This window comes from Gavialis gangeticus, unplaced genomic scaffold (genome assembly GCF_001723915.1).
Source record: "Gavialis gangeticus isolate Ggan-Ray unplaced genomic scaffold, GavGan_comp1, whole genome shotgun sequence".
Lineage (NCBI taxonomy): Eukaryota > Metazoa > Chordata > Crocodylia > Gavialidae > Gavialis > Gavialis gangeticus.
In genome coordinates, this window is record NW_017728984.1 from 11,461 (window position 1) to 33,959 (window position 22,499).

Sequence of the window (22,499 nt, forward strand, 5' to 3'; positions counted from 1 at the left end):
AGATTCAGGCTCTGGACAAACACTTGCTCCTGGGCAGCTCTTAGACCCTGCTTAGCTATCAATTGTGGAGTGTATATATATGATCTGAATCTACACCTATCTGACCACTGAGGCACAGGTGTTGGTTGGGGGCCAGAGTGCAGAGCTGACAGCAGCAATGATTAGCCACCTCTCCAACCTAGGAGTGGTGGGCTGGGACTGAGGCTCACTGACCTAGTTGTTATGCCTGGCAGCAAAAAGTAGGCAGCATCTAAGTACTCAGCATTATCCTAAGGATCAACTAGAGGTGATATTTCCCTTTGACCTAGAGGTGTTTGGACACCAGTCTATACCACGCCAAAAATGCCAAAGAATCAGAGAAGCCCTTAGTAGTGGGGTGTTGCAGAGGGTGGCCTAATAAGAGGCAGGGCAGAGTTGGGATACAATGTGAACTGGGTGACCCCAGAGAATATTCCACAGACCCAGGCTTATTGGGCAGTGAGGCTGACGGGAAATTGTGCCCATGGGAGAAATGCCTCAACCTGAGAAATAGGATGTGCTCCTACTGTATCTACTGTTTGCTATCCACACGGTTCCCCATCCTCCACAGGGTTCTCTCCATTTGAACTTTTGTATAGTTCTCAGGATTCCCAGAACTTTTGTAATAGTTTTCCAGACCCCTGAGCATGGGAATTTTGCAAGTATCCCTGCATTAAATCTGCCAGTATCCCTTCATTTGTTCCAAGATATATTATACCCATCTTCATGAGTCCTGGCAGGCATAGGGCACAAAAATCACAGAATGTCATCCAGTTTACTCTCAGGCAGCAGGAACTACTGGATCTAGTGGAAACACTTGCACAGGAGAACTTCAGGACTGCACAGCAGACCCAAGAGCAGTATTACAAGAATGCACAACTGCAGGTCTATCAACCTGCTGATCAGGTCCTGCTGTTGCTCCCCTCCTTGGAAAGTAAATTCTTTGCTAAATGAGATCATGAGGCAAACTGGGGGTACGGATTATGAAGCATATCTGGTAGGGAGACAGCAAGGGTCCCATATATATTATGTAAATCTCCTGGCAAGCCTGAGAAGTGCTGAATATCTCAACTGTTTTATCAGCAAATACAGGAAATGTGGGGGGAAAAAGCAAGTGAATTCCTGTCAGTGAGGTTGCTCTAAGAGGAAACTTGTCCACAGTTTGCCAAAGCCCTATAGATGGAGTTTCCACACGTGCTTAAAACTTAAGGAGGACTTCCCTGGTTAACTGTAAGATGGACCTGACAACAGGGTGTTCCTGTCCACAAGCAATTCTCCCATATACCCTAGTGACTCCAGAAAACAGTAAAGAAGTACAGAGTATGCTAGAGACATGGGGGTGACTGAGGGGTCATCAAGTGAATGATGCAGCTCAATTGTTTTTTCTAGTTTGGCAACCAACACAATTTGGTTTTGCATTCATTTTAATAAACTGAATGTGGTGTTGAAGACTGATGTCTACCCTATGGCCTCAACTAATGAACTGTTGCAACAACTGGGGAAAAGGCAAACATGTGCATGTATGTGTGTGTATAAACATATACAAATGAACCTTGGATTTAATAAAAGGATACTAGCAAACTTCCTTTGCTGAGAAGACCTGAGAACTACTAGTATTCACAACACCTTGGGGACTGCATCAATGTAGAGCCCTCCCCTTCAGTCTCCATGGCACCCCACCACATTGCAGCAGCTAATGGATAAAGTACAATGGCCATGTTGGGAACAACCTGCAGAATATCCTGTGTAAGCTGAGCAGTAAGCAAAGAGCAGTTGATGTGAGATAAGTAGCTCAGGTGTGGGATTGCCTTGAAGAGGCTTTTCTCTGTGCTAGTGACTTAGGGGGCCTGACTGCGGCTAGAGCAGCAGTTCCCAAACTGTGGGTCACAACCCCAAATGGGGTTGCAGGGGTGAGGGGCTGTGGGTTGGGAGTGAGGGACCATCATGCTGGAAATGGGGCCATAAATGGGGTCATGCTGAGGAAAAGTTTGGGAAGCACTGTGCTAGAAGGGTTTGCCTCATGCCTAGTGTGTGTTTGTGGTCTATTTTTTTTCCCCCCTCTCTCTCTCTTTTTTTCTTTTCTTCCCCCTCTGGAGTGACTAAGTAGCAGGGCTTGCTCTGTATGGGGCTGGTTTAGGTAATAGTCAGGTGGCGCTAAACTAGTCAGCCTTATAAAAAGGCACTCCCGAGAGACCTACGTGAGCAGCAAACAGAGGGCAGCTAACAGGGGTGGTGGGGGGAGGTGGTAAGAGAGACAGAGAAAGGAAACAGAGAGAGAGAGAGAGAGAGAGAACAAGAACATGTGTGCCCGTGGGTAAGGGTCCTGGCGTGGTGTTTGGTATATAGAGTCTCGTCTCATCTGTCTGTCTGTCTTCCCCTTAGAGCAGGGGTGGGCAATTATTTCGGGCAGAGGGCCACTTACTGAGTTTTGGCAAGCCATTGAGGGCCACAGGACAGGCAGCCAGGGGCAGATAAATATTAATTTTCTAAAATATTTAGGGGCCTCGCGGGCCGGACAGAATGGCCTGGCAGGCCACTTCTTGCCCTCGGGCTGCATTTTGCCTGCCCCTGCCTTAGAGCATAGGTGTTCTCCAGGGAGCAAAGGAGGCATAAATGGTCATCTGTTGCAACCTGCATGGAATGTGCCATGTTCATGTTCCTCCCAGAGGGTTAGGCGCACTTTGCCCGCACCAAGTCTAAGCTGGTACCTGCCCTGGAGAAGATTCAAAGATCAGAAGGAAGGGCATCCATGCTGCACTGCATCAAGGACCAGGAAGATTAGTTGGACAAGAGTTATGAGTGGCTGGTAATGGAAAGGCGAAGGGGCAATGAGGAACAGTAGCAGCACACAATTTACTCAAAGGAGGGTCCCAGAGGTGAAGAGCAGCAGACTGAAGTCAGCAACCACTTTCAAGCACCCTGCAGTGGAACTGCTGAGGAAAAGGCAGAGGAAAGGACAACATCTGAAGGCATGAGTCAGAAAACAGCCTAGCCAGCAGGAAGTGCAAGGCCCCGCAGGTGAGGTCTCCAGGACCACTGCACCAAGGAAGAAGAGAAAAGTGGTGGTGGTGGGTGACTCCTTTCTGCAGAGCATCAACTGGCCAGCCAATAAAGAGAGCTTTGAACTAGGTTCTGCAGGTGAGGGATGAACTAAACCTTCTAGTAACAAAGCACACAATCCAGACGACTCAAAAAGACTCAAAGCAGCAGCTTAACTCTGGGAAAGGGCCAGAAAGCTACAGCACTGCAACAAGTGGCGCTAAAGGGAAGCAAATACGTCAAAATGCAAAATACGCCCAACGCACATATGTAAAAACAAAAAGTATGAGAAATAAAAATAAGATGAGTGGAAAGCTGCAGCCTGTGAAAAAAACTATGATCTGACAAGCATCACCAAGAACTGGTAGGACAGCTCTTATGACTGGAATGTCAACATCAAAGGTTACACTGTTTCTGAAGGACGGGGTTAGGAGAAAAAGTGGCAGTGTTGCCTTTATGTCAAAAACACATACACTGGTTGCCTGGTTCAGGAATACAGCAATGCAGAATGCATTTGGGTGAAGATAAAAGGTGAAAGATGTGGCAAAATAATGGTGGGGATTTATTATAGGCCATCTGATCAAGAAGAGGAGGTGGATGATGCACTCTTCAAGCAGGAGACAAATCTATTCAAAAGCTATGGGATGGTACTGATGGGACACTTCAATTCTCCAGACGTATGCTGGAAAAACAACGCAGCCAAACATAAAATGTAAAGCCAGTTCCTAACTTGTGTAGAGGACAAATTTCTGTTCCACTAAGTAGAGGATTACCGATCTGGATCTTGCCCAGGGAAGAATTGGTGGAGGATGCGAGGGTGATGGGGAACTTGGAAGGAAGTGATCACAATACGATATAATTCCAGATATTTAGACAGGGAAAGCATGAGGTTAGGAAAATTAGGACACTAGATTTCAAAAAAGCCAATTTCATTCGACTCAAGGAGTTAATAGGCATGGTGTCATGGGAGGACAGATTGAAGGATAAAGGCACCCAGGAAGGCTAGTGGCTTCTAAGGGGCACAGTACTGGAAGACCACTTAGAAACAGTCCCAACACAATCTCCTTCTTTGACAAATTAACTGCTTGGGTGGATGAAGGGAATGTTGAGGACATAGTTATCTGGACTTCAACAAGACTTTGGACAAAGTCCCGCATGACTACCTCATAAACAAACTGGAGAAATGTAGACTAGACAAAACTACTACAAGGCGGACAGATAACTGCCTCAGAAGCCACCAGCAAAGAGAAATTATTAATGGGTCCATATCTGAATGGCAGAAGGTTTCAAGTAGAGTCACACAGCAATCTATCATGGGCCCAGTGCTGTTCAACATGTTTATTAACAATTTGGATGCTGGCATAGAAAGCTCCTTAAGCAAGTTTGCAGATGACATGAAACTGAGAAGGACTGTGGGAGCAATTCAAAACTGAGAAGGATGTGAGAGCAATTCAGAAGGATCTCGACAGATTGGAAAACTGGGCTAAAGCTAATAGGATGAAGTTTAATGCAGAAAAATACAAGGACCTACACTTCAGGAGGAATAATCAAAAACACAAATATAAAATGGGTGACACACCTTACTGTATAGCAGCACTATGGAGAAGGACTTGGGAGTCTTGACAGATCACAGACTCAACATGACTGCACTGTGATGCAACCGCACAGAAAGTGAATGAGGTTTTGAGGTGCATCAACAGAAGCATCAGGTGCAAGGCATGAGAGGTAATAGTGCCTCTCTACTCAGCACCAGTTAGGCCTCATGTGGAGTATTGTGTGCAGTTCTGGGCTCCACATTTTAAAAAGGACATGGAGAAGTTAGAGAGGGTCAAGAGACAGGCAACAAATATGATAAAAGGGTTTGGAAAGCAAGTCATATGAAGACAGCTAGGCATGTTCAGCTTGCATAAATGTACTTAAAAAGGGATGTGATAGCAGTGTTCAAATTCTTGAAAGGCTGCCATAAAAATGAGGGAAATCACTTTTTCTCTCTTGCTGTAGAGAAGAGAACACAGACCAATGGCTTGAAGTTGCAACAAAGTAAGTTTGGACTAAATATCTTCTTTGCTGTTAGAATCATGAGGCAGTGGAATAGACTGCCTTGGCAAAGGGGAGCGACTGATGGACTCTCCACCACTGGAGGTGCTCAAGAAAAGGTTGGACAGCCCCTGATCTAGGCATAGATATGCCTGTTCTCTACTATGAGTATTTCCCATGTTTCTGGGCTTTGTTGGTTGCCTGCATGCCCATGTATCAGGGTGTTTTTGAGCCTCCCTCAGTGACATTGGGTGTTGGCTACAGCCAAGGCTGGGGACTACCACTGGGGCATGCCAATGCTCCTGCTGGGACCAAAGCCAGAGGTTCCTGGCTAAAGGTTTTTGCCACTCAACTCAGGGTCAGACCTATCACCATATTTAGGGTCAGGAAAAAATGTTACCCTATGGGGGTTTGGACTGTGGGGCTTTTTGTCTTCATTTCCAGCAAGGGGCATGGGCCTCTACCTGGGCCTCTTGAGCATATATTAACATTTCATAGAAGCAGGACATTGGCTGCTGTGGTTCCCCTGCTTGCTGTACCTGTGGCAGGTTAGGGAGTTAGGTTTGTGTTGTGTCAGTGTTGATAGTAGTCTTATGTAAAAGTTTAAATTATGGATTGTATGGGATGGTTTGGATAGGGATGATCTTGCTTCAGGCAAGGGTTGGACTAGATGACCTCTGGAGGTCCCTTCCAGCCCTACTTCTGTATGATTGTATGACTGTATGATGTGGCAGTGTTCATCAGGACCCAGAAGGAACATCTTCAGTGGATCAGAGCAGTGCTACAGTGACTTTAGTGAATCCAGCAAAATGTTAGGACACCAAATATTTGAGGTGTACAGTAAGCAATGGTGATATCAAGCCCTTGTTGATAAAAGTAAAGGCCTTGATAAAGTATCCTGTACCCAAGACAAAAAGGCAAAGTAGGTAGCACACTTGTCACAGCAGACTGTGGATGACAATTTCTGAGCACAGACAACTCTGATTTATCAGGCCATTCATTATACAGAACAGTTCCATCAGGTCGCACTTTGTAGGTGCAATGGCAACAAAGAAGAAAAGCCTCCTCACTGCCACCACTGCCACAACAGTCATTTGAAATTGCTCTTCGGCACAATAAATTGCCTTTGGCACAAGACAAGAGTCATTTGCACTCTAAATGCCTTCCCTCTCACTTCAGATATAACTATCATTAAGCATGCAAGGTGTTCTACTGATTTCAAAAGGATGGTTCATAGGTTTCAAAAATTAACCATAGGTTAAGTCTTTTGACGAAGAAGAGTCAGGCTATTCTACCAGACACTTGTTTCTGCTGCCATAGAAGTCAGTGACAAAATTCCTTTTCATTTAAACACAAGCATGATCTGTTTGCTACTTTTCAAACAGGGCATATCTAGAGCACGTTGGTAGCTTTGTGTGCTTCTTATCCAGGACATGTTCATTCCCTGCAGTCAACCAGAGTAGCATGCAAGGAAAAAAGCACATGATAGGGCTTGTTTTATTTACATGAAACTGTGTGAAGTACCTGCTTTGTACTTCAAAGAAGCTTTGTCCTAGAGTAATGGCTTTCAACCAGGGTGCTGCAGTTTCCCAGGGTCCTATAAGAACCAACCAGGGGTGCTGTGCCACTGCTAGCATGTGGTGAATCTGCCAGGCACCCTGGTTTTCAGGAAGCACGTTGGAGCTGAACTGAGAAGCAGCTGCAGCAGAAAGGCATGCCTGCCCGCATAACATGATGCAAGCAGGCGCACTGCTTCTGCTGCATCTCTTCCCAGTTTGGCTCCAATGCACCTCCTGAAACCTGAGGTGCACGGTACGGTTCTATCTGGTGGCAGCAGCATCAGTTTCCAAGCTGTTACTGCCACGGGATGAAAGTGTATCATGTGCCTCAGTTTCCAGGAGACACAGTGGAGCCAAACCAGGAACAGCTGCAGCAGAAGTGGCACACCTACCTTTATAACATAATACAGGCAAGTGCACCTTTCTGCTGCAGCCGCTTCTCATTTCCTCTCTGATGTGCCTCCTGAAAACCAAGGTGTGTGATGTAATTTCACCCTGTACCCAGTGGTGGGAATGACTGCACCACACCACCCACTTGGCTGGCCCCCCTCCACCCTCCCTGGCCTCATGCATCCTTTTGCATACCCTGTCCCTTCCACCCCATCAGCACTTTCCATGTGCTGTGTGTACAGCTAAGCACTTCATCCCTGCTGGCTGGATGTCCCCAGACTATCCATTACGGCATCAGGGCTGGAGCTCAAGGGGGATCACCCTGGGGTAACTCAAATCAGAACCTGGCCCAGTGGCTCCCAATCCCCACTGGTGACAGGAAGTTTATAGACTCCATGATTGGGCTGGTAGCAAACATGCACAGAGCTAGGCAGAACTAGGGGAGAACTCCCTGTCAGCAATCTGAAGGGATGAATATAATAACAACATATTAATTAATATTTCTATTATAATATTCATATTAATTATTCAATGCAGTGCTGCTAAATTCTGACAAGTTTTGGAGGAGTGCTTTGAGTGAAAAACGTTGAGAAACACTGTTGTAGAAGGATCACATGGATGCCATAAGAATCACTTGGCTATTAAATGTAAAACTTGGTAAGCTGACAGGGCTTGTTTCACGGATTATTTTTATGCTCCATCCTTTTCTTCTGGAAGACCATAAAGTCAACTGGAAATTACTGCTTTTGTTTCTCATTTGTTTTTACAGTAAATATATGAATCACTTTAGACTCCTCTTATACTTATTGCTGTATTATAGGCATAATAATTTACTGAGGTTAACTGCAACAGACATCTGACATCAAGCGTCTTTCCTTAAGACTACCTAACCAATCTAGATCTGCTATTGTTTATAGTATATAAGTGATCAGACTTAGCAACAGTCAAAGTGAGATAACAGGTTTCCAGGAATTCACCTCTTTGCACGCTCTAGGTCATCATTGGCCTGTTCCAGTTCCCTTACGTATTTGTGCAGTTGGTCCTTAATGGCTCGTGTTTGACTCAGGTCATCTTCCAATAATGACACTTGCTTGTAACTTTGTGCATACTGGTGTTCAAGTTTCTCCTGAAAATAAGAGGGGAAACTATATTAATATCATTAAAATGCACCTTTCTAAAGTCAAGTCAGTAGTCAAACAGGACAAATAAGGTAACTCACTAGCGCCAATCATCTCACTTGAGACTGCTAGCAGTAGCAAGAAGGAACATAAATATTAGTAAGAATATTTCCTAGACATTAGAACTGGACACCATAAAATAGAAAAAGCCAATGTTGCAAAAAGCACAAATACAGTCAGCAAACGCCTGGCTGTTCTTTAAGGAGCATATCAACTGTTCTGAAGAGCTGGCGATGACAGGTCCCTTTAGGCCTTTAAATCCAAGTGGCCAGATGAAAGTCTGACTGTACCATCAGGCTGTGACTGGAACTGGCTCAAAATCTGGCCTGTTAGCAAAAATGAGAGACACTGGTAGTTGTTACTAAGCCTCCCAACTACATAGGACAAATCAAACTACCTTGTAGCTTAAGACCTTTTCCTGAAAAACTACAGAAAATTAACTGTTGACTAAACTTGTTCCAGAAAGTTGAGAAGACATCTATCTTGGATCTTGTCCTGCCCAATAGGGAAGGACTGATAGAGGATGTGAAGATGATGGGAAACTTGGGAGGAAGGAGTCTTGATATGACAGAATTCGAGATCCTAAGACAGCATACAGGCAATGGAAAAAAGGGCAGGTCACCAAGGAAGCATACCAGAAAACAGCAAGAACCTGCAGAGACAAAAATCAGGAAGGTAAAGATAAAGAATGAGCTGCACCCAGTGAGGGAGGATAAAGACAACAAGAAGCATTCCTGTAAGTATGCTGGTCAGAAAAGAAAGAAAAAGAAGCTGGGGGTCCACTGTTAACTAGCCTGGGAGAACTCTTGCCAGAAGATGCAAGGAAGGTGGAGCTACTCAACAGCTAATTTGCCTGTCTTCACAAAAAAATGTAAGCTTCAACCAGACAACAGACAAGGATTATTTGGATAAGGAAGGGGACAAGCTGAGGGAGAAGATAACAAGAGAGACAGTTAGAGAGCTTTTGATGAGTCTGAATGAATTCAAGTCAGCAGGGCCTGAGAAACTTCATCCCAGGGTGCTGAAAGAACTGGCAAAGGAAATGTTGGAGCCCTTGGCAATAATCTTCATAAAGTCATGGGAGATAGGCCAGGTAACAGAGGATAGGAAAAAGGGCCAACATAGTGCCCCTTTATTAAAAAGGCAAAAAAGAAACTACAGATCCATTAGCTTCTTTTCAATACCCAGGAAGTTACTGAAGCATATCCTAAGAAAGTCCATTTGGAAGCATCTGGAGGAGGAGAGGCTGATCACAAGCAGCCAGCACAGATTTTCTAAGATAAATAGTGTCAAACAGATTTGATCTCCTCCTTTGATAAAGTAACTCCTTAGGTGGTTGAAGGGAATTCTGTAGATATGGTGTATCTGGACTTCAGCAAGGCTTTTGACAAGGTCCTACGTGACTCTCTCAAAGTAACTGAAGAAATGTGTGCTAGACATAACTGCTACAAGGTGGATAGACAACTGGCTCAATAACTACAGCAAAGGGTATTTATAAATGGATTCATGTCAGAATGGCAGGAGGCAGAAGTCCCACAGGAAGTCTGTCCTGGGCCCACTGCTGTTCAATCATACAAGGATTTGTATGCCAGAATAGAGCGCTTACTTAACAAATTTGTAAAAGACATACAACTGAGAAGGACAGCAAACACACTGGAGAATGGGACCACAATTCAGAAGGATCCTGATACACTGGAAAGCTGGGCTGGAGCTAACAGGATGAAGTTCAATGCTGACAAATGCGAGGTTGGGAAGAAGAACCAAAAACACAAATACAAAATGGGTGACACCTAGCTGGATGGCTGCACTACAGAAAGAGATCAGGGAGTCTTGGTAGATCACAGGCTAGACATAAGCCTACAGTGTGATGTAGATGCACAAAAAACAAATGCAGTTTTAGGATTATCAATAGAAGCATTAAGTGCAAGACACAGGAGTTTCCATTTGGCACTGGATAGGCCTCATGTAGACTATTTTGCGCAGTTTAGGCTCCACATTTTTAAAAGGATGTGGAGAAGTTAGAGAGGGTTCAGAGGCTTCCCTTCTTCCTGCTAAGTGTATCATGGTCCTTCTAGGATCTTCTAAACATATAAACTAACTAGTGCTCTGTAGTCGCAGGGCACTGGCACTGCCCGTCTTCCCTGATTTTATCAGCACATTATAGGGTATCCTGATATTTTCTGGGTATTTTGCCTTACAGTGTGAGGCCCAATCAGCTGACCAGGACTCCCAGTCACATGAGTGCAGGGAGTTAAGCTTGCCATTTGCCAGTGAGGAAGAGATCTGGATTGTGCTCCCCCCGACCAGCAATATGGTGCAGTGGGATCTGACGCTCAGTCCCACAGTCATGCTTCCTGCCATGCATCTGTGGCATGGCAGGAAGCACAACTATCAGGATCCCACATCAGATCCCACTGCAACTTTAATGTCTGTTAGGGGCCACTAACTCGTATTCCAGTGCAATTTACAGGTTTCCCTCAATTTATGCGGTACATGCATTCCCGGAAAACTGTGCATAAACTGAATTCGCATAAAGGGAAGCCAGTTAACAATGTGAGAAATAAGGATACATTCCCATGGCGGTGAGGGAGGGAGGGAGGAAGGTGGCAACTAAGCAGTGAGGGAGGGAGGTGTGCAGCGCAGCCCTTCAGCCACTCCCGGGGCTGCAGGAGGGAGCAAAGCAGAGGAAACTGTGAGTGGGTGTGAGGCACGGGAAGAGGGGGTGGCAGCAGCTCTTCCTGCTATGCGCACCCTGGGAGGGCTGCAGGCTGGGGGGGCTGCACCGGCCTCTTCCCAGGGGGCACGAGCCCCAAGGTCTGTGTGCGATAGGAGAGCCGGCTGCTGCTGCAGGCTGGGGCCAGCGGTGGCACTGGGCTCTTTCCAGCACTCAGGGCGGGCCACGGCAATGGGGGGGGGCTGCTACCACCCCAAAATCTGCCATAGGCCCTGCCCCTGCAAGGCCACCACCAAGTGCCAGGAAGAGCCCAGGGCCACCACCACCCCAGCCTGCAGCAGCAGCCTGCTCTCCTCCCGCATGCAGATCCGGGGGCATGCATCCCCAGGAAGAACCCAGTGCAGCCCCCCAGCCCACAGCCCTCCCAGGGTAGCAGCAAGAGTCATCCTCCCCTCGTCCCATGCCCCACACCTACTCACAGTTTCCTCTGCTTTGCTCCCTGCTGCTGCCCTGGGAGCAGCTGACAGGCTGCACCACACCCCTCCCCCCTCCCCTACAGACTTACTTCGCTGCACCCTGGGCCTCTGCTTCTCCCCACTCACCCCAGCCCCTGCTGCAGTGGCCCCGGGAGCAGCCAACACCACCTGCCTGCACCACGGCACGGCGCAGCCCAGGGGCTGGGGTGAGCGAGCAAGAGGAGCCCTGGAGCCGATCGCATAAGAGTGAATTTACCTCACACATAATTAATTTGGGGTATAAAAAGGGCCATAGCACAAGAGCAAATTTGCATATACAGAACCCACATAAATTGAGGGAAACCTGTATACCATTTTCAAAAACTGATGTAAACTGCACTAGGATCAGAAATGGACAGATGTGCAACTGTCCCATGGTACCTCACACAAGAAGCCAGGCCACCAGGTGGTAGGGACCAGGTCAACAATCTGTTTTAGCAACTGATACCCACCATGCTTGTGGACAGATGAAACCTATACTGTACAATGTACACTGGTTAAGTTTTACCCTGATTCTTTCACAGATCTTTCTTCACTGAATGGGATAATGTTACCCTAGTTCAGGGGGTTGTTTTTACCTGTATGCTTTTTTTACCCTGATTATAAAAAGGCCTTACAAAGCCAGCCATTGCAGGTCTCAGAGAATCCTTATGCAAGAGAAACTAAACACCAAACTCAGAATCAAGGAATCCTGAATACTCTACCTCTTATTACATGACCAAGAAACAGAGCAAATTCCTCCAGGAATTTCCTCAACCTATGAAGTAGCTGGTAAGTACTTGGCCTTGAATGAAAATAAATGCTATATTTAAGACTGGATTTCAAATTGATTACTCTTCTCTCTCTACTCTCCAGATGTGGAAAAAATTACCAATACTTGTGCAGGCAAGACAATCTAACACAGGGCTATACATGAGCATCTAAAACATGTCCACAAGAACAAGTCATTCCATACCTTTAATGTTTCTACTTCGTATTTCAGTCTTTGGTTATCTGCCTGCAAGTCTCTATTCCTCTGTTCAGCCTGCACTAGCTGGGCCTCCAATTCTGCTTCCAATTCTCTGCTTCCCTCCTGGAATTCAGCCAGCTCTTCCCGGGCCTCTTGGAAACTGTAAGGAGAGGATTTATATCAGTCATGGATCTAGTTCATCAAGGAATAACAAAACTATCTGTTATTCTCTAGAGATAGCAGGCCCAAACAAACATTTCTTCATGTGGCCGGACTCATTTAAACAGTGACCGTTTAAAAAGGAAGAAAAAACTTTGAAAGGTAGGAGTTACGTTAAGCTTGGCAATTGAAACATCATTACTATGCATTAAACAAGCAACTGTATTAAATCCAATTCCATGAACTAAGTTTATTAAAAGGGTGCCTTAGAGTAGTGATTCCCAATCGGAGTACCATGGCATCCTGGGGTGCCTTAAGATCCTTCACAAGATAAACCCAGAGATTTCAAATAGAAATCCATAGTGTTAAAACCTTCTGACCCACTGAGGTCTTTTTGAGTTCTTTGCAACAGTTTTGCTCTTTTCTGTAGTCAAAACATGAGTGAAAAGTAAAAACTAGCATTTTCTGAGGGGTGCCTTGAATCTAAAAAGGCTGAGAACCACTACCTTAGAGTCCAACACTCCCTGTATTCCTCATTACATTTCACAGCTAGTATTTATTAAACAGTTTCACAGTCCTGCTATTAGCCACTGAGTAAGTACAAAGTTGAATTTAATCTGGTGTTGACTGAAAAGCAGTTTAGCAGTACATAAGTATACATCTACATCACTGGAACATTTCAAATTTACATTCAAACCTCAATTTTTTTTCTGAAACATTGAGATTATTAAGCACTTAGGCAGGAAGCCAGCACATACTTACCTTATACCACTGCAGGGTATTAAATTGCTAAAAGTAGCCACTCAGCATACTCCGTGTACTAAGTCCGCATCTGCCCTGAATTTAAGAGCTCAGCTCTTAGCAAGCAGTAAAAACTACACAGGAAATTAAACTATGAAAGGTATAGAAAGCAAAGCTGTCACTGACTCTACAAGGTGCCAATTTTCCGACACCAAAGAATGGCTCAGGAGATGTCAGGTCCTTTCAGATTCTCCCTCTGAAATATGCCAGTTTTGTTCATAGACAGCAAAATGTCTTCTAGACTCTGATGTGCCTCTCATGACTGGAGTAAGTTTTGCTTGCTGTATCCCCAGCACACACAAGAGAAACACAGAACAGGAGGAAAATGCTCCACTGAAAAGCAAACAGAATTCCTCAGAATTTTTATTAGCTTCAATGGTCATTAAAAGAAATCCATAGACCTGGATCAGTACGAGTCTCCAACAGAATTCAGGCAAGCTGGAGTCCAATTAAAAAAAAAACCCCTAGAATTCTTAAAGGAGAGAGAGGGAGACTCCAAAGTTAAGCTTCATACCAGTAACTACTTCAAGGAGCATAAAGGAATTGGTAAGATAAAAGCATAGGAGAGTGGCAGCATTCAAATGATAAAATATCCTCTTGTTATTTGAGGCAACACTTAGACAATACAGAGATGATAAATAATAACAGAAGTTCCTACTGAAACAGGCTACAAACCACAGCTTAGGGTTCACAGGGTGGTAATGCCAGGCATGACACTGTCAGGTCCAAGCAGCTGGATTTTCATTCACTGATCTACCCATTTCAAAGTTGAAAATGCAGAAATTCATGTTGATATCTGAGGCATCAAAGTATAACCCTTGGAGAGAGTCTCAGCTGTGTTCTGTTCATTTAACCCAGTAATAAGAATTGTTGTTAAAGCAAAACAATACCTTTGTTTGTATTTAAAGGAAAGCTCTTTCCAATAAGCAGTTTCCTCCTTTGGACTTGAAAAAGTTGGGATTCCTTCACTGTCCATGATCAATTTAAACCTGCAAAATGCAAACACAAAGAGACAAATAAGATGCTACTCTGGGACTGCTGCTAAATTCTGGGGTTCATTATTGTGGCTTTCCCTGAGTTTCTGCCTTTCTGAGAAATGTATATGAATTCAGCTTTCATGAAATACTAACAATAGAGAGGATGACTGCATCTGCAAAAGAAAGCAACATACTTGCTATTCCAGTTCACAAGACAGGGGTATAGCAGTTTGTGATCCAAATATACAGAAACCAAAAAAAAATCCACCCCAACTCAAAAAAGAATTAGTAGCATCACACACTTGATTAGGATTTATTTCAACAAGGGCGGCCATGTCTACACGAGACACTGACTGTGCAGTAGCCCATGTGGCAGGAAGTGTGATGTGACACCACTGTGCAAGTCATGAGCTACTGCACAGTCAGCGTCATGAAGCCATTCCTTGGTCATTTAGTACTTGTTTATACAAGTACTAAATAACTGCGCAGTCGGCGTCTCATGTAGATGTGGCTACCATCTACTCTTATGAGGATTACTTTTAAAATTAGCAGTCCTCACAATTTACATTTTCATCCATTTAAAATAGGTGTTAAAAAGAGGTATTTTTTAATGTTAGCAACACACTCATTAATACAAGTTAAAATTCCCATTAGGGTAACAAGAGGCAGACACTTTGAGCTTAGCCATCCAGCTATGCTATACAAGCAGGGAATTCAGGCCCTATCCAGGTTTTGCTCTGAACTAAAATTTTGCCTATAAAGAAGGAAGTGACCAAAACATTTTCATTCCCTCAGTCCTCTCAAGTGAATGAGAAGTGGGCAGAAGAGTTACCATATGATTAAGCAGACCATCACAGAACAGTGTTTAAAAGTGGTGGTGAAGTCAGGTTGTAGCTGTGATGGTCCAGGAAATATGCGAGGCAAGAATTTTTGTGGGTGGTATCTTTTATGTGGCCAACAGCATGACTGGGAGAGTCTTAAACAAGGTTTTGGGTAAGAGTCTAGGTGCTCAATCCAGATGAGGTAAATGTCACCTATGTATCACAGGTATAGTGCTGGTTTGGCACGTGTCAAAAACTCAATGATCCACCTGCCTACTTCTCCTTCCCCAATGCCTCAGTAGTCAAGGACAAGGACAATTCCTTTTTTGAGGAGCTCAGAGGCACAAAACAACTCTGCTGAAATTAATAAAAACAAAATCTGACAAGTCGTAGAGGGTGATGCTTTATAAATAAAGCCAGTGCGTTCTCTTTTCAGAGCAGAAAGCTGAACTCATTCAGAGGGTGCTAAGAGCACCTCAGAATTACTCTCAACCCACTCCTTAAATGCACCTCTGTAAAATGCCCCTTTTTATAATTACAAAATGAGTATTATTAATAATTTATATTATGATCATTCCTAACAGCCCCAGTCATAGATTGGGATAATAGATTAAAAGACAGTCACAGTTATAAATCAAATGATAATCCCTAACCCAAAGAACTGACAACCTGAACTTCTTTTTTCTCTTCCACATTTCACTGTCTGACAGGGTAAATTTACACATAGATCCATTATAATCCCTATCAGCACACATTCATTCACATTTGACAATAGCACCATATTTTTATGGGTAAATTTTCAAGGGACAAATCTGATTGACTATTTTTTCTTTGAAGAGGGAATTGTGCTAGTTGCCCTTGGCTGTGCATCAGGAGTGTAAACAGTCTCTGTGTAAAGCAGACTAGCTCCAGCATTATTATTACTAGGCAGCAGCAGCACAGGAGTTCGCAACAGAAAACACTGCTGAGAATTTCACAGCTAAACTTTCACAGTTATTTTCTAGTTCATGAAAATCAGTGAAAAGGACTATTTCCAATGCCTTGCTTAATCTTTAAAAAAATTGCTTAGGACTATTATTTGTAACCGCTACAGCTTTATCAACATAATTTTTTTACAATAAATGAACAAAGCATAAAGCTCCTATATAACGGCTCCTCACTTACAGGCCTGTAGTCCCCTCGATTCAAATTCAAGATGATCGTGTGAACGCAGCTGAAGTATTCAATCCCCTTCTGCTCAAAATCTGCCTATATCAGTGAAACATTTGTTATCAGAACACAATACATGACAAACAAGTCATGCCCTGTCCCTCTAGGGAGTCCATCACTATCACGTGGCACATTTAATACGTTTTAGATTAAGAACAAACATTTCCCCCAAAATACAGGATGCACAAGTTTAGACACTAACTACTTTGAAGCTGCAATATTAAAAGATAAACAAGGGGAAGGCTGTATGTCAGGACATTCCAGTTTGCCTTTAGAGAAGGGCTTACATCATTTTCTACAGGCAGCTAAGATGCGTCTCAGATGTACATCCATTCAGAGCCTTCTTTCTGTCTGCGCAAGCGAGCTACACCTTTGGAAACAAACACCTGAGGCATCTCTGCTGACTGTAGAGATCCAGAGGGGCATGGGAGAAAGGATGTCTTTCCTTTATAAAAAGGTCTAGTAATTTGTAATATAAGCAGTTTGCACCTTAATATAACCTTCTGCACCCTACGTTCCACCTACGTAAGGTCAAAAAATCCTGGTGTACCCCTCTCCCGTCCCGCCACGACCAGTGAGACCAGGACTTTTTGACCTTACGTAGGTGGGACATAAGGTGCAAAAGGTTGAGAACCGCTGACCTAGACTAGGGACAGAAGTTACACAAACTGGTTCACGTGATCAGAAACTGGTTTAAACCTGTAACCAAACAGAAGCGCAGTGAACATAAACCAGTTTCAAAATGGCTGAAACTGGTTTAAGATAAACCTGGTTGTACGTAGTATCAGACTTAACTGATTTAGGTCAAACTGGTTTATGAAACTTCTGTCCCAGACCCCTTCCTGGTTCAAATTAGATCACTGTCCCCCAGCATCCCAGCATGCTTTGCAGCCCTGGGCTGGGCTGTCTGATCCAGAGAGCAGGGTTGGCTCCACCCCTCTGCTCCCTAGCTGGAGAAGTGAGGGTTGGCTGACAAAGGGGTAGGGGGCAAGCCTGGCTGGGGATGCAGCCCAGTCTATGGGGGGGGGCTGCCCCCCAGTCAAAGCCAGGAGCCAGGGGAGGGGAGTTAAACACCCCTTCCCCTGCTCAAAGTTACTGGTGGCTGCAACTGTGGCCTACAAATCCCAGAGGCACCTGGAAGCAGGAAGAGGAAGTGATGAACAATCCTGCCAAGTCCTGCTGCTGTAATTCTGGACTGCAAATCCCAGAGACCTTGGGGGCAACAGGAGAGAAAGAACACACAGCCAGAGAGCCGTGCTCTACTGCCTGCCCCCCACCCCCCTGTTTCTGGCCTGAGCCACTGCAGGCATATGGCTCCATTTCCTGAATCAATGGTAAACATCTGTTCACTTCTGTTTCAATTTAATCTGTGCAGCTTAAACTAACCTGCAAAGACTGAATCTATTCAGCCTCAGGCTTCTTGACCGTCTGTACCTAGCCCTAATGAGATATAAGCAGGGACAGATTGACCAAGCCACCTTACCTCCTTGGTACCCACAACAGCAGAGATAAGCTTGTTACAGAGAAGACCAGACAAGCACCTAGCTGGGGTCGTCTGACCCCAGTACTCTTTCCTACCCAGGGCAGGGGGTCAGACTCAATGACCCTTCCAACCCTAACATCTATGAATCTATAATGAGAAGATAAGTTAGCACAAATCCCCTGCAATACCCTCGTATGGAAAGACTCAGAGGAAAAATGTTGGACCTCTGGAGCTACAAAAATGTTTCCTCCAAGTCAGGGAATAGACCATGCTTCATCTAAACATTGCATTTGGCTGAGGGGTAGGCAGGTTATGAGCCTATTTAAGGATGAAACAAAAGGGGGAAAAGACTTTAGTTTCACCCAGAAATGTCCTCACTGGCACTGTAGAAAAGGAAGCAAGGGGCTAATATACTCTCAGTCACCATCTCACACACAAAATGGCCAGCTGGCCTTGTTCTGTACTAGCTGGAAGATGACCCAGAAGCTTCAATCAGTCCTACATGCCTGTTGTCCACCCAATGGGTGATGAAAACCTAGTTAAGCATGGGGAGGTATGTATGTGACAAAGCCGTGAAAGACAAACGAGGTATTTCTGGTCATCACTGCTACCTAGGAATCAGAAGGAGATATAAGTACTGTGAACTACTCTGTTATACCCGTACAACTTCCATCAGTGGAGGGAAAACAAAAAACTAACAGCAAATACTTTTCTTTCTACCTCCCAGTATGACCAGGGTTTTTTTCTACCTGATATCTAATCACTTATGTCTAGTGGGAGAACAAGACAACAATTATACCCAGGTACATCAAAATACAGAAGTGAGTTGTGAGCAGTTAGTACAGCCCACAGAGCCTCAAAACCTCATCCATAATTTCATAAGTGTTGAACAGGGAAGGGTCTCTCAACACCAATTCTCTTCAAAACCTGAAGGTCCACAGGAATCTCCAGCAGCCTCTCTATAAAAAGCTCTCTCCCCTGTTCACCAATGAAAGCAACACTGAGGAACTCTGGAAGGGGTGCAAAACTGCTATTCATATGGGCTGTGTTGAATCTATTGGCTATACAACCCATCAACACCAACACTGGTTCAATGAGAATGACACTGAGATCCAAGTCCTCCTTGACTGGAAGAGAAGGGCTCATTCTGCTTAGCGAGATGATACCTCATCTCCACAGAAGAAGGAGACATATCAGTTCCTCCTCAAAGCTGAAGGTCAAAGAGGATCTGGGAAAACCAAAAATCGGTGGCAAGATAAAACCAAGGAGATCAAGCTCTATGCTGACAAACATGACATACATAGTTTTTTCCAGGCAATGAAAGCCATCTACGACCCAATTTCCCAAGGTCCTACTTTCCTGAGATCATAGGATGGCTCAACACTCCTCAAAGACAGTGAATCTATCCAAGATCGTTAGAAAGAGCACTTTGAGGCACTCCTAAACCATGTTTCAACTGCGGTGGATGCCACCATCAAATCAATTCATGAAACTTCATGAATTTATTATTTGAATTTGGAACAACAGAGAGATTCCTGGGGGCCTGAGGAATGCCAATATAGTGACTATCTTCAAGAAAGGAGATAAGTCTGTGTGTGGGAACTATTGCGATACTGCCCTCCTTTCCAGAGCAGGGAAAATCCTCGCCTACATTCTCCTGAATCATCATCTACCTCTTGCTGAGGAAGTCCTGCAAGAATCTCAGTGAGGTTTCAGGCCACCCCACGTGGCAACTGACATGATCTTTGTTGCTTGCCAGGTCCAAGAAAAGTGTCAGGAACAACATCAAGACCTGTATGTGGCCTTCACTGAGCCTTTTGAGTCCATCAATCATGAAGCCTTCTGGAAAGTACTGTCCAGATTTGGATGTCCTGAAGTACATCCAGTTCCTGAGGCTCCTCTATGACCAGATGACTGCAACCATTCTATGTAGTGGATCAGAGACAGATCCATTTGTCATCCAAACTGGGGTCAAGCAAGGATGTATCATCATCCCACCTCTGTTCTCCACTTTTCTGACAGTCATCCTGGTTCTTACTGGACACATCTACACAAGATGCTAATTGCACAGTAACCTAATGTTACCATGCATTAGCATTCAGGGCAAAAACAATGCTAATACACTAATGTGCAGTAGCATTAGGCTACTGTGCAGTTAGCATCATTAAAAAGCCATGCACCAGCACTACTGCACAGTAGCGCCAGTTACTGTTCATTGATTTAGTACTTGGTTATACAAGTACTAAACTTAATGCACAGTAACTATAGTGCATTAATAAACATGTAGACATGCCCATTAAGAACCACCCTCCTTTCAGAATTGACACTGGATTCCAAGTGGATGGAGGGCTCTTCAATCTAGGTCATCTTCGCTCGAAGACCAAAGTACTCAAAATAACTATCCCTTACCTTCAACTTGCCAACAATTGTGCCATCCTTGCGCACACTGAGAAAAACCTCCAGACAGCACTGAATCTTTCTGGAGAAGCCGTTTCTCTCAACGTCAAGAAGACTGAAGTGTGCTGGCAGCCTGCTCCAGACCATGAATGTGCCCTCCCCTCCCCAAATTACCATTGAGAGGAAGACCCTGGAGGTAGTCAAGCACTTCCCCTCTACTGCAGTAGCCATCTCTCCCAGAGAGTGAACATTGATGAGTAGATCCAGCACAGGATCTGATGCGCAAGTGCCTCTTTTCAGAAATTGTTTCAGCATGTCTTTATTTATTGCGATCTTCAGAAGGACACCAAGATCCAGGCCTACAAAGCAGTCGTCATCCCCACTCTCCTCTATAGATTCAAAACATAGGTAACCTACTGTCATCATCTCAAAAGTGTGTAGATGCATCACCAACAAAGCCTCCAGAAAATCCTACACCTCAAATAGGAAGATCACCACATGAATGCCAACATCCTTGCTGAAGCCAATGTTACCAGCACTGAGTTGGTGATCCTCAAGCACCAACTTTGCTGGACCAGACATTGTGTGTATTTGCTTGACTCTCAGCTCCCAAAACAAGTGCTTTACTCCAAGGTTTGTAATGGTCTGAGATATTGCAGTGGCCAAAGGAAATGCTATGAGGACACACTGAAGGCATGCCTCAACAAAATGGATGCCAACATCAAGATGTGGGAGAAGCTGGCTGTTGACCACCTCCAACTGCGCCGCAACCTCAAACAAGTGGCTGCCTGTTTTGAGGTAAAGCATCTTGCCTTCAAAGCAAAGAAGAGAGTAGAGAAAGGAACAAGGAGAGAAATCCTGGCCTGTGGCCTACCCTCCCCTGCAGTAAGATCTGCAATTTCTGTGGACAGATCTGTGGCTCATAGATTGGACTCTTAAGTCACTTCAAGACCCAACACTGAACTGTGGTAGAGATCATCCTCGAATCAAGGGATTGCCAACAACAATGACTGGAAGCCCAAGAGCCCCTGAGCCACAACTCTTCCTCCTCAACACTACCACTGAGATCCATTCACAAGAACTAAGAGTAATCTCTTAAAAAACAAATCAGACAACACTTGCCAGGTCCTACAGTTGAACTGGTAGTGTCTTATGATTAGTCATACTAAGAATCACTTGATCAGATGTGGATATGTAGTCTGTCCAACTTCCTAGTGAGACAGCCTCATTGGATGCTAATATTATCTGACCATATTCATCTCCAATGCTCTCTGATCTCTGATAATCAAATGAGGTCCTAAACAAACATAAAATCAAAGGTTGTTGTTGGTCCACCAGTCTCAATAACTTCTCAGCATCAGAAAGGTTGCAGAAAGAATACTTAGGAAGTGTTTAAAAGCCTTGCATTTTTAAGAGTTGCTTATAAGGCCTTTAAATAGTTAAAAGATATCATTTGCACACAACCATTTTCCAATTCTGAACACTATCAAAAATTGCCTTGTTTTGATGCTTCTGAATCTTGTTAGTTAGAGGCTCAATAAGATATAGTAGGACTTATTATTCATACCAGGTGGCTTGCAACCAGATTGTCTGCAGTGGGTTGCCAAATAAGCTGCACAGCTGTTTGCTGAGGCTTTTATTTCAAAAGACCTTACTTTGTCATTCAGCTGAAGTAATACCTCAGTGATTGGACACAGCTGTTTATATTTGGTTCCCCCATCTTCCCAGGGTATCCAAATTCTACAGTGTTTACTATCTGCCTATATGTATCTGGAACCTACAACCAACCACATGGATACATTTCTTTGCAAGTCCCCCCCATAAGAAAATAAACAGCTTTTAAGATATTGAATGTGCAAATCACATGAAACATTTACGACTGGTTATATCATTCTCAAATATCCTGGGGTTATTTTTAAAATTTTATACCACATGCCAAATGATGCAACTTTTCACTCAACATTCCTGGTATGAGACCTGAATGTCACTTATGTTCTCAAGGTCCATCATAGAAAGATACTCTTGGGTGTTGGTTATGGATTATTTATTTTCTATTTTACATTTTAAACATTTACACACTGCACAGACTAGGCCAGCTACCTGTGGTCCCCCTCCACCAGGCAGGTTGTGGCAACAGTGCAGAGCTCACCCACCCCCTACCAGGTGGGCTGCGATGCCAGTGCAGCCCCTACCTTCCCCCTGCCATGTGGGCTGCAGCAATGTACAGCTTCCCCATCCTCAGCTGTGTGGGCCACACAGGTACAGCATGGACCCCTGGCCCTTTCCCTACCAC

The 22,499-nt window shown here is 44.5% G+C and overlaps 1 protein-coding gene across 2 annotated transcripts in view; it reads right to left on the reverse strand.

Annotated features, from left to right (window-relative positions):
* NDEL1 (nudE neurodevelopment protein 1 like 1) overlaps positions 1–22,499 on the reverse strand; it is a 47,573-nt gene that overhangs the window by 11,072 nt on the left and 14,002 nt on the right. Inside the window, exons 2-5 of one of the 2 annotated variants that reach the window (XM_019513657.1) lie at positions 16,282–16,365; positions 14,210–14,308; positions 12,366–12,519; positions 8,021–8,169 (exon numbers count right to left, since the gene is read on the reverse strand). In XM_019513657.1, the coding sequence (XP_019369202.1) occupies positions 8,021–8,169; positions 12,366–12,519; positions 14,210–14,295 (389 nt within the window). In that variant the 5' untranslated portion in view covers positions 14,296–14,308; positions 16,282–16,365. The remainder of the gene's footprint in view (positions 1–8,020; positions 8,170–12,365; positions 12,520–14,209; positions 14,309–16,281; positions 16,366–22,499) is intronic. The other variant, XM_019513666.1, reaches the window with a different exon arrangement.